Consider the following 17562-nt stretch of genomic DNA (forward strand, 5'->3'; position numbering starts at 1 on the left):
AAACAAAGGTCTCAGATTCTTCCTGTTTATGTCTGGTGTAGTACCGACACTGCACTCCAGAGTACTTATTCTAAAAGTCAAAGTCCAGAGCCTGGGAAAATGCAGGAAAGAAAACTGCAGATTCACTGCTGTGTGGATGAAAGCTTCAGAGGGAAGCTTTGTGTGTAACCTTTTCATTTCGTGTCCTCCTCTCTCAGACTGTGGTTCTCTTTAGCCTTTGACTGTGCTGGTACCACCCTCCTGTAAAAATTAAAAACTTTATGTTTCATATGGAAGAAGCTTACTAACAGGGTTTATATGGAATGGCTGGACTCTTGTCAGGAGCATGAGCATTATAAAATTCTGTGGAAAAGGTTCTTCAGTGTCTCCTTTGACAAAGGCTCTAGGTCCATATTGGTAATTTTAACACTGTTTTAATGCCAATTCAATAAAATAATGATTGAAGAGAAATATAATCTGAAGAAATGTGTTTATATTGAGTGAACTACAAGATGTAACTGTCAAATGCAAACTTGTGTCGGTTTGTTTTGCAGTTAAATAATGTAACCAGTACCAAAATCAATCAACACTTAGTAAATTTAAAAAGAGATCTTGGAATTGTGGGTACTGGCTCAGTTGTAATTTGCAAGAAAAGAATTTTACAAAAGTCAATCAGCTGTATAATTTGAAGCTGAATAAATAGTTTTTATTCTGAGACCAAATTATTATATAATGTCTGAGCCACAACCTCAGTTTCCTCCTTGAATTTCAATTCTTTCATGGTTACTAATCCTTCCCTACCTCAGAATAGAGAAGTATCCAGAATAACAGGAGAGTTGTGATAAGGAGAGCTTCAGCAATGCTTATCAACCACAAAGAAGGAGTTAACCTACATCTTTTTCACAAAATTACAGTACCTTAGAAGGGTAATACTTGCTTAAATTTAGAAACAGTTCTCTTTTTGTATCTTCTTAAGATGTTTAAGCAGATACTCATGAGCAAAGTCAAGAGATTCTCCCAGTACATAGAAGAATGGAAAAGTTACTAAGGTATTGAAGCTACCTTGGTTCTTGCCATCTGAAATATTAAGGGCTGCAGTCAAGGAGCTAAATGCTGGTACTGTCTTTCTAGAACACTTGCTAGTGAACCTCAGCAAACCTGGTTTCTTCAGATGTGTGTTACTCATTCATGGAAAACTCAGATGTCCTGTGAAAAATACTGAAAGAAGAAACATAGCAAAGCAACATACAGTTGCTATAGGCTTGATTCATCAAGAAAATTAAGTCAGACTATTAATAATTTCTTCTTCTCAAATAAGAGTCTCTTTAAAAGGAGGCAAAAAAGTCTTCTTCTTCTCAAGGATTAAATATTACCTGCCTAGTCTTCTTTGCCATGTTACCTGATTTAGAAGATACCAAGTTTGCCAAAATATTGAAAGATAAAGTTGCTAACTAAAATAAAAGGAAAGAAATTCCTTAGGCCCATTACATGAAAGTATTCTGTGAATTGTAAAACTCCTACTTTTCTTGAATTGCAATAATAGTTTATTTAAATACAAAATATTTACTATATACAGTCACTCTTAAATGGAAGTGGTGCAGGAAGATTGCTGATTCATGAGTAATTTCCAGGCTCAGTCACAGGTTCCTTGCTCAGTGTGCTGGTGCTCCCATTGTCTCTACAGCCCTAGACAGCGGCTGTCTTGTGCCATCAATCTCTGCACAGTACTTGCTGTATGCCAGGTACATACACCCCTGTCACCTCTCTGGATAAGTGTGTGGTCATTTTAAGTGTGCCATGATTTGTAACTAAGGCAGTACAAGAAATCCTAAGTAATTGTTGGTGCAGCTCAAAGCTTGGTTGCTCAGGTACATTTTAAATTTCATTCAATAAAATGCAAAATAAAAGTTTGTTTGATTTTTTTTTCAGCCCTGCTTCACATTTACATTTTTCTATCAAACACCCCCATACACTGTCCTGGGAGTATTACACGATGTTCCAGTGTAAAGCACATCTTGTTATGAGACTGATTGAGAACAGAATTAGCATGGAGTTCATGTTACAGGTAGGTATTTAGATGATTATGTGGAATATAAAAAACTCCTTTTCTTCAATTGCATTTCTGTTCATTAAATAGAGTTCAGAGAAGTAGAGAACAGGTCATCATAGGATTCCATCTGTGGTTTCAGTTTTAGCAGGACTGCACAAATTTGGTCATTTGGGTTAGGATTCTTATGCATAACTTACAGTACTTTTTATATGGTGCATATACTCTTTAATCTTAAAGTGTTTCGTTGGTTTGGGTTATTTTGATTTGTTTTTAACACTGAGAGCCAGTTTTCCTCTCCCTGACTGGTGTTGCTGTGAACTAACCTAATGAAGTTATAAATAATGAGAATCCAGCTCCAATGCTCTCATTATATGAAGTTTTCAGTGCTAGATGAAACTTAGATGCTTGTATTAGAGAAGCATTTGAATAGAAGATTGTAATTTTATTCTGAAATACTGCACTTCTGCAGAACTGTAGTTTCTCTTCTTCACTAATTATCTTTTGTGACATACTTTAGAAAGAATAGGGTGCTACAAATAAACAGTTAAAAAATTAGTGATATTTTCTCATCTGCTTCAGGTTTTTAGGGGGTTGGGGGTTTTTGCCTTGGTTTGAGGTTATTTTTAAGGAAAACATATGTTATTGTGCTAGAGCTGTTTTAGGTGGTGGTCAGGTTGAAAATACTGCAGAGAATCTGATGAATGTTCAATTTCTGAAAAAGAAGATATAGTCAATGATTTCTTTTACTGTAGATAATTGTTGAAAGTTGATGATCTTTTAATGGATTTTGTATATGTATGTGTAACGTGGAGGAAGATACATTTGGACTGAAAAATTCTGATATGGTCAAGCAAATAATTTCCTGTAAAGTCTTTATTTTGCAAATCTTTTTTTAAAGCCAGTTATCAGAAAGTGAGTTTATTGACCTTTAGTTGCAATTAAACAGAAATTAAACAGAAAAGCTTATTTTATGTATAAGTGTTTAGAAAAAGTAATAACTTTTTATCATTTTAGGTTTTCAACAAGTTGTTGAGTCTGGCCAGTACTGCTTCATCTCAGAAGTTCCAGTCACACATGTGGAGTCAGATGTTGGTTTCAACATCTGGGTTTTTGAAATCTATCTCAAATGTCTCAGGCAAAGACATCCAACCTTTAATAAAGCAATGGGTGTATCCTTTTTATTCTTGGTCTGGATTGTTAATATGGAAAATGAATTTGGTTTATTAATTGGCACAATCAAAAGAATGTGAAGAAGGGCACTAAATATTTTTGCATAAAACAGTTAAGTACATTATTCTGTGAATTAGATATACGTGTGAGCCACAAGTTTGCAATCTTTTCATAGTCCTTTGAACTGCACTGGCTTTTCTACATGTTCTTTACTAGAAGGGATTTCATTATTTTAAGTTTTCATTTGAAAGAAACACAGGAACTCTGCTGGAATTTAAGGCCAAATTATACTAAAAGGATTCCAGAGGACACTGCCCATAGAAATATGCTGAACTGGGACATGGAAAATACTATAGTCTGGTGCATTTTAATATGTGATTTCCAGTAAATCACCATGAAATTAGTAACCTAAAGCACAGACTATTAGTTTGCAATATACGTTAATAGCTTGGTAGCTTGTGTTAATAGTACAGTTTCAGGTAAAATAAACCTCTGTGTGTTGATTTTTCAAATTTAAGTGATATTAGTCAAGAAACAGGGTTTCTTATTTTGAATTGATATGAGGGGCAATTTGAAGTGACTCCATTTAGCAGGTTTCATTGTTAGTTTTATTTAATGTGACTCCAGGCTAGAGTTGTACGTGACTGCAGCAAAAACTTACCTTACTGTTGTAACAGACAACAAAAGAAGGTATTTAATTTGAGCTGACTTAACAACATTCATGCATCTCAATATCTTAACTAAAAAGCACTATATGATTAGTATTTATATAGTAATTTGAGAGATTAGTATTTTATTTGCATCAGAAGTGTTCATAAAATATAAATACACATTATTCTGATTTACATACCTTGCTGTGCCAAGCACTTTAGAAAAATAGGAGTTCTGTGTTCCCCCTGCAGTGACAGCTAAATGTCAGCATTACTATCTGAGCTGGGTGAATCTTAACTGCATCTGTTCTGTAAGGAAGAAAGAATTATACCTCACACATTTGGGGATTATTTTCACCTTTTCCATACTTCGCCCCAAGGTTGATCCTGGTAACTGTAACTTTTATTTAATTCTATGATTGCAACTTCCCTAGCATGCTTCAAACGCTGCTATTCCTGTGACAGTGGATTTCCTACCCTGTAAGATCCTATGATCTTACAGAAGGTCTTCATGTTGTTTGGGAGATCTTACTGCTATTAAGTAGTGCTGGCTGTATTATGCCATTAGCAAGGGTTGTGTTGATGCTGAGTGTAAACCTCATGCTGAAAAAACACTAAAAATGTTTTAAACTGTACCTGATGACAAAGTCCCAGAGCTTCATGAAGGCAGCATCCATGAACAGAACCAGTCTGAGATATTTAAGTCAAATGGCCAAATTTTGAGAAGAAAGTTAATAACCTCTGTATGAGAAGAAATGTCTTTGAATATGGAAGCTCTTCCCTTAAATGTTGGGACATGAAAGAACAGATTTTCCTCCCTTGTTTTTGTCTCATATTGTCAGAGACTTGTGAGCATGTGCATTAGACTAAAATGCTTCAGTTTAGGGTTTTAGTTTACTATAAGTCAAGTGTAGTAATGGTTGTGATACAGAAATGAAGAATGAAATTATTCACAGGAAAAACTGTCTTGAAGAACTCATTGCCTGGGCAAAAATTTAGAGTGAGATTGTTACTTTTTATCATTCATATTGTATACTTTCATGTATACCTGAACACACACACACACACACACACACACACACACACACACACATGAATGCTCACATGACATAGTTTGGAAAACTATAATAAAATAATGGAGTTAAATGTAGTGTGGGTAGAAGACAGATATTAATGTCTACATTTTCCCCTTAGTTTTATTTAACTAAAATACATAGTAAAACCATATTGAAATTACTGAAGTCTTACACAATTACTTTTTCTGAGAGCATGCCAAGGACATTGGATGTGGTGGAGTCCAGAATAGGTTTTCATAATTAATTTTCTCATACTAGGTAGTTTTCATTTCATTTCAGTTTTTCTCCGTAAGAAACATGAAAGGGAAAAAAATTTAAGGAATGTAAAACCCCAGAACTTTGCGAATGAACATGAGTGATTTTATTTCCAAATTTTCTTGGAATGGGAAATTCTAGGAATAAAGAAGCATAAAGCAAGTTTTAAGAATTCAGAATTATGCATTTTTATAACTACTGCATTGTGCACTAGAATTCCTATACTGCTTATTAGGGATCAGAGTGGAGTGGTAAAATTTTATGGTAGCTTTGCATTTAATAGAAAACGGAATGTATTGGAATTGGAAATAAAACAAGATTACACATCTCCTGGGACTCAGAAATATGTGGTAAGGTGCATTTTCCATATTTAACCTACAAGTACAAGTATGGTGTATACATTAATAAACATAAGTTTAATGTTAATAACAAAATCTTGTGAACTTGAAGGGTCCTCTTAAAGTGACAGTGCAAGAACTTGATGGCTCATTCAACCATACATTGCAGATTGAAGAAAACAGTCTTAAACATGATATACCTTGCCATTCTAAAAGCAGAAGGTAAGAGCTGAAATACTAACTGCAGGTATTTTTACTATGGATTTATGAAAACATTCAGGGCATTTGATGATAAATATATGCTTCTTCTTAACCTCACTGAATAAGATTTACCTGTGATGTAAGTGGAGAATTTCATACTCTTTAAGGACAGCAAGAAACCTTACACAGTTCTTAATTATAAGTAATTTTGTAGAAGTTTTACGAAGACCTAATTTATGTAGAATAAGTTGAATGAAAACTAATTAATCAAATAATTCAAAATGTCTTTGAATGGGAATCACAAATTAGAGGGAAGACATATGTAGGCCAGAGGAGTGCCTCAAGTGGAGAGAATGCCGGGACTGTTGGGTAAACCTAAGGAACAAGGAAAGGGACAGACTTCCCTCATAGAGTCTCTCCATCTTCTAATGCATTTTGATAGTTACTTTGAGTTCTACTTCTCAAGCTTCTATGTTTATGTGTAATTGTAAAAATAGTGGGAGTAAAAATTATAGAAATGGATACATAGCTCAAATTTGTGAATATTATGCTTTTCTCTGGTGAAAGGCATGGAGTACTTTTGCATTTTTAAACATATATTTGCCAGTCTAGTAAGTAATACTTTTTTTCCTCCTCTTTTTTAATAGAAATAAGAAGAAAAAGATTCCACTGATGAATGGAGAGGAGGTGGACATGGACCTTTCTGCTATGGAGTAAGTTGACTTGTTTATGAGTTTCTTAGTGTGAGTCTGAGCCATCTTCCCCTTGTCTAAAGCATGCTATGCCCAAGGATTGGATAATAAAGTTGTGCTTTATTATATGACTGACAACTTTCAAGACTATCTTACATTTCTGTGTCTTTGCTGAAACTTTTCTGCTGTAGCTAGGAAATGCTGGCGAAGTGTAAAAGGTATGGGTTAACCAATATAATCAGATTTTATAAAAAATCTGGACATGGTATGGTCATAATAAATTTCTTGACTCTAACACATTTCCAATGATGACCTTTCAGCTGACTTCATAGGTAAAATGTAAACAAGAATTTGTTTGAAACAAAGTGAGAGCAATTTTTATTGGAACTTGATGAGGAACATTTAACTGTCACTAATACAGATAGGTTCCTGAAATCTGTAATTGCAAAATAATTCCTCTGGATTAAAATAATGATGAAGTGCTCTGTAGTGAAATCCACACTGACATTCATTTCAGTTGGAGCTGTTAAGCTCTTTGGAAGCAAAGTGTTGCTCAGTGTAAATACCTGCCTTACCCTCCTTGACTTGGAGCCAGCAGTACCCTCAGAGACAGTGGAGGTGTTGGCACCTGGTTTTCTGGCTGAGGGAAGTAAATATTCTGCTCTTGAAAGCCAGTGGTGTCTCTTTGAAGAAGGATAGATTGCTTGTCACCTTTAAAGTGTTGCAGATTCTCATAAATTTAACCTCATCTAATACATTATGAGAAAAAAATTTGTAAGATGTATTTATATTGAGCAAGTCATTGCTATAATTTCCATATAACAGTTCACATATGAATAGTTTACTTGTATTGAAGGATAATTACCCTTAATATTTGTGACTATTTTTGCTCATTTGTGTTCAGGTCCGTGCTGCATTACCCTGAGCTGATACTTCAGTGATCTTAGAATGACCTTTGAACTGGGATAGCATTTTATACAAGACACTTGCATTTGATCTGATAACCTGATCTGTGGTGTGGTCATTCTGCTGCCCAGTTTGGGCTTCTCTGCTCCAAGCATGTGTGATAATACACATTCCATTTTCTAAATCTTGTGTATACACTCTTGCACTGTTGTTTCTTCTCTAACTACTAACTTGGTGGCAATTAGGGATTTTCTACAAACATTTACAGAAATACACATCATATTTATAATGATGCTCTTTTCATCAGTCCAAACTCTCTCCTGATGCCTTGTTGTATTTTGATTTTGTGATTTTATATGGAAAAATGAGTAAGAGAATGTATTGCATAATTTGTGCTTGTTGCTCCCATATATTACTTCTGCAGTCACAGTGCTGTGTGAATAATAAAATGTAAAATGTGTGTTTGGATGGAATACAACTGAGTCATTTTATCTGTGGGATAACTTTAATCCTGATTTTTATCATTTTCGTGGTTACCCTTGTCAGCTTTCAACATCATAGCATGTGAGTGATTGTAAAGGAGTTTCACATCTGTTGATTAAAAAAGTGTATTTACCACCAGATTTTCTTTCTTAGATTTTTTTTTTGTAGTCTTAACCTTTAGAAGGTGATAAAGTGCTTATCAATTAGGAAAATTGTAGCATCCAAGCACGTAGAATTAAATATACTGGGATCATACAGTAGTTTACCATAAACAAAGATCTGTAGGTTAAAAATACTAAACCACTGTATTCACTTTGATATATTGGAGATGTGGACAGATTGCCCTGGGAGGCTGTCAAATTGCCATCCTAGAAGCAGGAGATTGGAGCAGGAGACTTTCAAAAGTTCTCTCTAACCTGTATTTTGTTATGGTTCTTTGAATTTAAGTACTTTACAAATAACTCATAAAAAGTTAGAATATATTTAGAATTTCTGTACTCTTGAAATTTTGTAAGCTATTAATGTTTTTTATGTCTGTCTTAGTGCTGACTCCCCCTTGCTCTGGATAAGAATAGATCCTGATATGTCAGTACTGAGGAAGGTGGAGTTTGAGCAGTCTGATTTCATGTGGCAGTATCAGCTGAGATATGAGAGAGATGTGGTGGCACAAGAAGAAGCCATTCTGGCGCTGGAGAAGTTCCCTACTCCGGCATCCCGGCTTGCCCTGACTGACATCCTGGAACAGGAGCAGTGCTTCTACCGGGTGAGAATGCTGGCCTGCTTCTGCCTTGCAAAGGTGAGCTTGTGTGCAGTGAGGGAGGAAACCACTAGACTTTGTAAATGGCTCAAAATGGGTCAAAACTCATCACAGTTCCTAAACTGGCTTGAGATTTAGCTTCTTAAATGTATTCACCAAGTATTTTTAACATGACTGATTTGAAAGGAAAATTGTATTATTTTAGTCTGTAAATGGAGACTGTAGAAGGCTTTCATAATTGTCAAAATTGAGATGTCCGACATGAAAACCACAAGGGATTTTTCCAGATTTCATTCAGTAGCCGAAATAAAAGACTTTTGTTTCATTTTTTTCAGAACCAAAGTATATTTTTTATTATTTTAGTGGGAAGTTCCTTGGCCAGTCTGTTGAGAACTCTGAAGTGCTGAAATTCATCTTTTCCTAATTGAACTTCAGATTGCTGCTCTGTATCATTTCAGATTGAATAGGGTCACAAAAGAAACATCAAGTTGTGATACAATTAAATATTAAAAAGCCAAATAATTTTCTTGAAAAGGGAAGATCTTTTTTTCCTTACACATAAATTTAGCATTAGGAATGAAAATTAGTAAACTAATTTTACAACAAGTGGGTGGAAACACAGAAAAACAAGAATTTCTAAAATGACATATTGGTGACTTTTATGCACATGAAGACATATTGATAGACAATTTGTTCAGATTATTGACATATAGCTTACTTTCTGCTGTGTACCTGTTGGGAATAATTTCATTCCTGTACAGAAATAAAACCTTCAGCCAGATTTTGAGAATGAAAATCCCAGTGTTTTTGACAAACTATTTTAATATGAGACACTGATATGAAACTGCCAGTTTATGTTCTAGTATTGGTGCTGCCAGTATCTGACTTAAAATATGCACTTTTTAGAACAAATTCACTTCTTATATTTGTTTGTATATATTCCAGAGATAAATACTAAAAGAGCAGTTGTTGCAACTTTAAATGCTATCGTTTTTTGTCTTTACTGTAACTTATTTGGCAGTTGGGCTGCAGATAATCATTGCTGGTTTTGTTCACTTGTAATTGTATGGAGAATCTTGGGTCTGTGGATAAGGTGGTTGACTTGCAGAAAAGAAGATAATAAGGCAGGCAAAAAGTATGGCTGTGACATGAAATCAAGGTGAAGGAGAATGGCAGAACAAAGTTGTAGATATGTTTATGGAAGTACCTGGGAGAAAAGTGTAGTACATTCTATTACTGATTCCAACACCAGGACATTAATAAGAGTAACTTCCTGTTATTGTTGAGTTTAATTTTCTCAGGTTGTAAATATTCAGGATTTGTATTCTTTATTGAAAAAAGCAAAGTCCCTCGTGATTATTCAGGAGGAGGGTTCTTTTTAGTTGATTTACAGTTTCTAGCTGGGTTGCAGTTACTGTTGTCAAATATTCTCAGTGTACTCATGTTGATACAGAGAAATTATATGCAATTGTCAAACTGAATTTGCTATACTTTTTTTGGTATACTTCATTGTAAAAAAGGACTTCAGTCTCTCAGCAGTGAAGTATACAGGAGACATATTAAATCCTCGTTGATAAGTTAAGGATATGTGTGAACATGTGTGCACACACACTGTGAGTCTCATTCACGAGTCCTTCAGGACAAATAACAAATGCAGAGAAAGGAAAAGATAATGTCACAGTCTTAATTCCTGAGGTTCCACAGGCTGATTTCCCATTTCAGGTCCATTGCAGTGTAGGTGATGTGTTATAAACTTTGCAGTAGGAACACTACCATCACAAACTTCTCCCTCCCAAACGTTGAGGAGATTCATAGATGTGCATGTGAGTTAAATCGTTGTCTACATTTTTACGCTGTGCTGAATTGAATGGTGCAGAAATGGAGTGTGCCTCCTGCCTTTTTAAGTAGAAATGCAACACTGGTCATTTGCACTACTGTATGGGGAACTTGCAGTTACATTTAGTTCAGAATGTATCATGTCTCAGTAGACTAAGTAGAAAAATCAGATTCTGTCAGTAAAGAGAAAATCAAATGAGTGACAACGCATGATAAGACAAAAAATACTGAAAAGATGATGGTTTAACTACTGTTGATTTTAATTGAAAATAGTTGTTTATCTGCAGACTTTGTGAATTTAAATGCTTTCAGTAAGAAGCTAATATTTCAAAATATACACCCTGATATTAATGGAATGGTGAATATCACGTAAACATAGGGCACTTTGATCTTTTGGGGATTGAGTTTTATTGGACACTGCTACATAAATTTTGTATATGTAGTTTTAAGTTCTTTATCATGGTTTCTAAGCCGTCTTTAGGATTAATCTTCCTCTGCAGGAAGAGTTACTGTAGCTTTCATAAAAGGCTACATCTTCAGAAAAACCTTCGTCTTTAGTTCAAACACTTCAGCTATTGCAAGGGGAAGATCAATTGCAGTATTTTCCCTCAGCTATTGCAAGGGGAAGATCAATTGCAGTATTTTCCCTCTCTGACTTTCCCTTGAAGCCTGACTTAGTGGAAAAATGGTTTTTAATTATAAAGCACCACACTTTCCCAAAAGCAATGATGAAGTGGATTGCTGTGCATTTTCAGATAGCCTCTTGATTTTTCTTCACTTACTGCATATGTAGTAGCCTTTGAAACAAGCTACTTAATCTAGAAAGAAATCATCAAATTCAAGTTTTTCTTTGTAAGAACAGATTTTTCCTTAGTTTGTGGTGGGTCTGCAAAGGAAAATCCTGCATCTTTGTAGGGTGCATTGATCCCATTTGTGTGCACACACACATCGGGCAGATTAACCATCAGCAGGCACAGGTGTTGTGCAGGCTTTCAGTGCTTCTTACAGCAAATGTATGAAACCCAGGATGCTGGGAAGGCACAAAAAGCAGTTCTGTCTTTGTGGAACCTTCACTGTCTTAAACCAAAGCAGACTATAGCAATAAATTGTTCTCAGTGCACAGTCTTCAATAAATGACAATTAAAGTTAGAGGGGACTGCCTTGCCTTTAACTTTAGGGGTGGTCTTTTATTCTTGGGGTGGCTAAGGCCTGTTTAAAGTCTAGGCTGAGGTTACTGGCAGGGTAAATTTGGGAAGTTGGTATTGCAAAATCCCCTTCCATTACTGGCTTCCGTGGAGTCAGAGAACTTGGCTTAGTAAACACAGAATATTAATCTAAAATATATAAAAGAGAAAATAATTAAGAACAGAAGTTTATCATGGAAGGATAGTTAGTTGCAGATGTCTTCCAAATGGAACAATTTCCATAACACTTACCTTTAATGTAGATAAGATATATTGGGAATGACAGTGAAAACTTAGCTAATATAAGATAATACACTCATGAAAGTAAGTATTTATTTAAAGGAGAGAATGTTCTTGGCAATTACCCTTTTTGATTATGGGAAATGTGTATTTTTCTATAGCCAAACTAAACTTGCAGTGGTCATGTTAATATGATTTCCCTTCCCCCTACTTATTCAGATTGCAAATTCCATGGTAAGTACGTGGACAGGACCACCAGCCATGAAGTCACTCTTTACCCGAATGTTTTGTTGTAAGACTTGTCCAAACATTGTGAAGACCAACAACTTCATGAACTTTCAGAGCTACTTTCTTCAAAAGGTAAAATTAATTTTTCTCAATGAATGTTTTAAAAGAATTATCAAAAATATAAAAATGGTCCTCCAATTGACAGTTACAGGAATGTGGATAGCATAAACCTGATTTCCTCTTTAATAAAAATCAAAGTAACTGATTCTTTCTCATATGGCTTCAGTTTATTCAATCTTATTAAAATCAGTTAACAAATTATTAGCTATTTTTATCTGATTAGCTGAAGTTAAATTAGCAGTTTCTTCAGAAGAATGGAGAATTATAAATTATTATATAATTACTTGCAATTATTTGTGAGTTCATTCTTAAATAGGACTGTAAGGACTGTACTTTTATCTTTTAGGTGAATTCAGCAACTGCCTTAATTCTTTAATAGCAGTTATATCATACTGCAAGTAAAATCTTGTAACTCTTAAATTGGTGGACATCTTTAGTTCAACACATTGCGTAATCCTTCTTGCCCTCTTCTTTCTACTGTCAGCATCACATATTGCCACTGTATATTTTGGTGTTAGCACAGGTTTTTCTGCTGTAACCTATGGCTGTTCATTGAATAACAGGATTAATGACAATGTTTTTCTCTCAAGATTCACTTGACTGGGTGATTGAGTTCTTTTTTCATAGATTTCATATCAATGATTTTATAGAGGGCTCCAATTTTGGTTTTTTCACTCTGTCCAAAACTGTTTCATTCTTCATGTCATTCTTGGACCTTCTTTTTGCATTTTTCTGCTTTTTTGTCATTGTTCAGTCTTTACCACTAAATCTTATCTTTTTCTCCCTTTTTAATCCTGTGTGCCAAGTTTGTAAATCTAGAGTAAGATTCTAAAATCTGTGTTGAGTAGAGCCTAGAGATCTGCTTAGCTCACTCTAAAATAACTGCCAATTCAGAATAACAGCTGTCTGGGTAATAGTTCTTCAGGCTTCACTGACCCTGTTGGGTCTGTATATCTCAGTGAAAGTGGAAGCTTAGACATCATGTTCACATGAAAACTCTAAAATTCAGTGTGTCTATCTCAAATTCCATCAGAATTTTCTGTGTCTTTTTTTTCATTTGATACCTTTTTGATAATGTCTTGACTTGAAAGTCTGTTTTTTGGATGTACTTTTTTTTTAAATGTCTGTATTGTGACTAATTACTGAGCAATAACTACGTAGTTTATTTGATCTGAAAATTATAAAGTACATGGTCTTACTGTCAAAAATTATGTAAATACAGCTTTTCATACACCTGCTATTGTAAATTTGTTAATTGCTGATTTTCAGGATGTACCTCTTTTCAGGGTGTAACTATCATTTCAATAATGTAAAGAGTAATATTAATTAATTTTATTACACAGACTATGCCTGTTGCCATGGCCCTTCTGAGAGATGTTCACAACCTTTGTCCTAAGGAGGTTTTAATGTTTATTTTGGATTTGATCAAGTATAACGATAACAGGAAGAATAAGGTAAAGACAGTGTTTATTTTAATCTCTCACTGATTTTCTTTTGGTGAAAAAAGTTTCAGTTAGTACACTGCATGATCTTTGATGCCACCACTGCAAATACCTAGCTCAGAGTTGATGAAAAGGTGATGTGGTAAATGTTAGAGAATGTTCTGTAGCTGACATTTCTATGGCAGCACTTCTTGGATGTTTCAAAGCTCTGTGTGCTTGTTGTTAATGCTTGTCTTCCTTTGCACACATACTTTTCTTGCTTTACTCTTTTTTCATTCAAAGACCCAAGTGTTTGGAGGAAATGTAGCATGAGAAGTTCAGCACTAGTTTTTTGATGTTTATTTACCTTGAGAGGAGTATTTGAAAGAGCAAGGAAAGGAAATAATCTTTTTTAACACTATACAGGACTCTAGAATTCTGTGTTCTGAGTATCATTTCTAGCTCACAAAACTAGATTGTCTTCATCTGCTTAAATAACAGGTGAACCACAGGTTTATGTTGTTTCATCACTAAACTGAACCATCTGAGTTGGAAATGTTGTCACCCCAAGTTCCTTCCCAGACTGCCTCTGAAGGATGATGAGAGGACCTTTAAGATCCTGAGATGATACAGAATTCCATCTCTGTAGCTAGGAGCCTAGCATAATCTTCCCAATAAGTATTCAAAGTGAAGTGGAACCAGTCTAATGTGTCTTAAACTTCATTTTTTTTGTGTGTGTAGAACACATACTATAACAAGACATGTGCTGCTTGTTACTGAAATAAGGATGATGGATGGAGAGAGGTAGAGAGTTGGACACATGAATGCAGGCATCAGTAGTCACATAAAAGGGTGACATGTGCTGACATCTCAGCCTCACCTTTCCATGTGTCCCTTCTACACATGTTTAACATCTTCTGCTGGATCTGACAGATGTTGGGTTTCTTTAGGTTAAAGTAACTAATACTCAAAGCTAGTACTTCTTTCTGATTTTTTTAAATTTTATATGTTTTGCTGCTTATTAACACAACCAACAGATGCAAAAGACAGCATAATGGAAGGGGTGAAACTATGAGCCCAGGTAAGAAGGGTGAATGAAGAAGAAAGATTTTTTTTTTCACTAAGCAGCAGTGAGCTTACTAGTTTGCTTCAGAAGCTCATGAAGTTGCTGGCTGGATTAATAGTATGATTTTCAGAACCTTTTTTTTCCTGTTTTCCTTTCTTATGCAGTTTCTCCCATGGTCTTGATTATAAGATCTGTTCTGTAACAGGGCTTAAACATTTCTTAGCTTTGAAAAGATATATATTTTTATATTTTCTTGTGTTAAATGTTGGTTTTATGTAGTTTTCAGACAACTATTACCGTGCTGAGTTGATTGATGCCCTAGCCAACTCTGTGACTCCTGCAGTCAGTGTGAACAATGAAGTTCGAACATTGGATAACTTAAATCCTGATGTGCGACTTATTCTTGAGGAAATTACCCGTTTTCTGAATATGGAGAAGCTTCTTCCCAGTTACAGACATACTATCACAGTCAGGTATGGTTTAATGACGTTGCTTTTCTTGGGTTTTATGTACCTTTCTGTAGTTAGCTTTTGAGATTTTAGCTTGTATGTCTTAATCTTAAATGTCTAATTCCTTTCAAGTTTCAAAAGCTGATAATGCAAGTTTGTCTTGATTGCTTTACTTTTCAGCATTAATTTTTGTCAGTGTAGATCTTTTGTAGCAGTCGTAATTTTGATCATCCCATGCCTCTTTAAGAAGAGTATTTGTGAAAGTTTTGCCTTGTAACAATAACTGTAGGGCATGCAACATCATCTGAGCTGTGTTTTCTCTAAGTTATCATGGCTGTACTGAAACCAGTCAATGGATTTGACAGAATGGAAAATTTTGTTTGTGTTTCTGCCTAATCAGAGATAATAAGAGCTGTGTGTTAGTGCTGTGAAAGAAATTGTAACATGTTAATCATGTTAATGTGGATAACGTAATTCAGAAGATTTGCAGTTCTTGGAAGAAAGTAATTTTATTTTTCTTGGCTGGTATTCCATAAAGCTGATGTGTATTTTATTCTGCTACCATTTCCAGCTGTTTAAAAGCCATTCGGGTGCTTCAGAAGAATGGCCATGTCCCGAGCGACCCTGCTCTCTTCAAGTCGTACGCAGAGTACGGGCACTTCATCGACGTCCGGATAGCGGCGCTGGAGGCTGTTGTCGATTATACAAAAGGTACTTTCTTCCAAGTACTTTCACATTTTGTAACATTTCTCATACAAATGTAATGCTTACCTCATTGATATTAGGCTGAAATAGTGTCCACCATTAATACATCACAGGTGTATTAATAAGAAACTGAGGTTTCTATTACTGTTTTGTCCCAGCAGGTACGACTGTTATGAAGATGTGCTGAGTATTGTTTCTCAGTGCTTTGCAAATTGAATCAGATACCAATGTTTTGAAATAATGAGTGGCAGTAAGGGGATTTGGTAATTTGTTTTTAACGCTGGAGTGACTTTGATTCAGTTGATTTCAGCCATAATTGCTAGTCAAAGTCACTGATTTTGCTTTACCTTCTTCCTGATATTTTAATTGTGATTTTTGCCTGCATCTTGTGGTTATAAATTTTAGAAACTTAGATTATTGTAGAGATATTTCGGCTGATTTTGTTTTGCCATTCCTTATGCATAGCTTATGTTTCTGAGATGTTTACATTCTTTTAATATTACCTTAATCTTAGTTGACTATTGCAGGTCCATGAAAAAAAAAATCCCTGGACAGCTTCTTAAATGCTCTGTAGTTGATACTCACTCCTGACAGATTTCTAATGGTAGTTAGAAATTACAGCTTCAGTGATTTGCATCACATAAAGTTAATTTAGTATTATATTGTCCTGTTTATTTATTTGGGTTAGTCTTTCTTTTTTTTAGGAGATTTGTAGTACTTTTGTGTTTGGAGGTTTATACCTTTCAAAGCGGCCAAGTCCTTCAGTTCTTCCTCTGTAGCAGACTGGTGGATCTAGATTTCTGATTATTTTGCTTCAGATTTCATGGGTTTGTTTTGTTTTCAGGGTTTCCTTTGCCTGTTACACAAATAATTGTTTTCTTCTTTTTTTTAAGGACTGTATTACTTTGACATTACTCCTGTCTCTCTGTCCAGAGACTTCTCAAAGTAGATAAGCAGTGGGAGGTTTTAAGGCAATTGGAATCTTTGAGTGAATGCATTTGGTGAAACTCAGGCATCCAGTCACAGACTGAAAGCAGGCTGTCATTCCAAACAGCTGATAACTGTGAGGGAGGCTGTGCACCCAGCAGGCTCCTTCCTGTAATCCACCAGACACTCTGTATCCTTAATCCACTGGTGATCCTGTGAGTGATACACTGCTGGAATTCAGTGCTGTGCTAGTGCTGTGCATATCTCTCTCTGGTGGGCTAATTGCTTACTCATCAGCTCTTTTCCTTTAGAAGAATCTCCTCACTAATTCATCCCACCCTGTGGAAAGACAAACTGATAGAAATAATATTTTCTCATTAAATTCTTGACCTTTTATGGATGATATTTATAGTTAATAACTGGCTCGAATAAGGAAGTGTTTGTACTATGAAGTAATAAAGTACATATTTAAAACAGCTGATCAAACGGGGTCAAGACAAGACAATAGGGTAAGTTGCTTGAAACGTACAGGAAGCTAAAATTTGAATGGTGAAAAGCAGTGGATTACTTGAAATCAGTGGTTGAGCTGAACAGTTTTTGACTGAGCTCACTGTGAGATCTGATAACGACAGACTGGACTACTGCTGTACCTAACTGCCTTGCACCTTGCTAACAGCTTTTTCTCTGATGCAGAGGTAGCAGATGCAAATATCTACCTTCTATAAAGTTACTGCAATTCACCACACAGCCTGCTAACTAGCTGGTCATCAGTCATTTTTCAAATACAAGCTTCCAGCACTGAGCACAGGAGCTCCTGCTCCTGCTGTAA

General features: G+C 35.3%; 1 protein-coding gene across 3 annotated transcripts in view; it reads left to right on the forward strand.

Moving 5' to 3' along the window:
- TAF2 (TATA-box binding protein associated factor 2) overlaps positions 1-17562 on the forward strand; it is a 61205-nt gene that overhangs the window by 20847 nt on the left and 22796 nt on the right. For all 3 annotated transcript variants that reach the window (XM_014263956.3, XM_026799502.2, XM_014263960.3), the window contains exons 11-20: positions 1909-2044; positions 3044-3198; positions 5416-5530; positions 5631-5740; positions 6367-6432; positions 8344-8596; positions 12037-12177; positions 13509-13619; positions 14932-15125; positions 15673-15812. In XM_014263956.3, coding sequence (XP_014119431.2) covers positions 1909-2044; positions 3044-3198; positions 5416-5530; positions 5631-5740; positions 6367-6432; positions 8344-8596; positions 12037-12177; positions 13509-13619; positions 14932-15125; positions 15673-15812 — 1421 coding nt within the window. The remainder of the gene's footprint in view (positions 1-1908; positions 2045-3043; positions 3199-5415; positions 5531-5630; positions 5741-6366; positions 6433-8343; positions 8597-12036; positions 12178-13508; positions 13620-14931; positions 15126-15672; positions 15813-17562) is intronic.

The sequence above is a fragment of the Zonotrichia albicollis genome, chromosome 1 (genome assembly GCF_047830755.1).
Source record: "Zonotrichia albicollis isolate bZonAlb1 chromosome 1, bZonAlb1.hap1, whole genome shotgun sequence".
NCBI classification, from domain to species: Eukaryota; Metazoa; Chordata; class Aves; order Passeriformes; family Passerellidae; genus Zonotrichia; species Zonotrichia albicollis.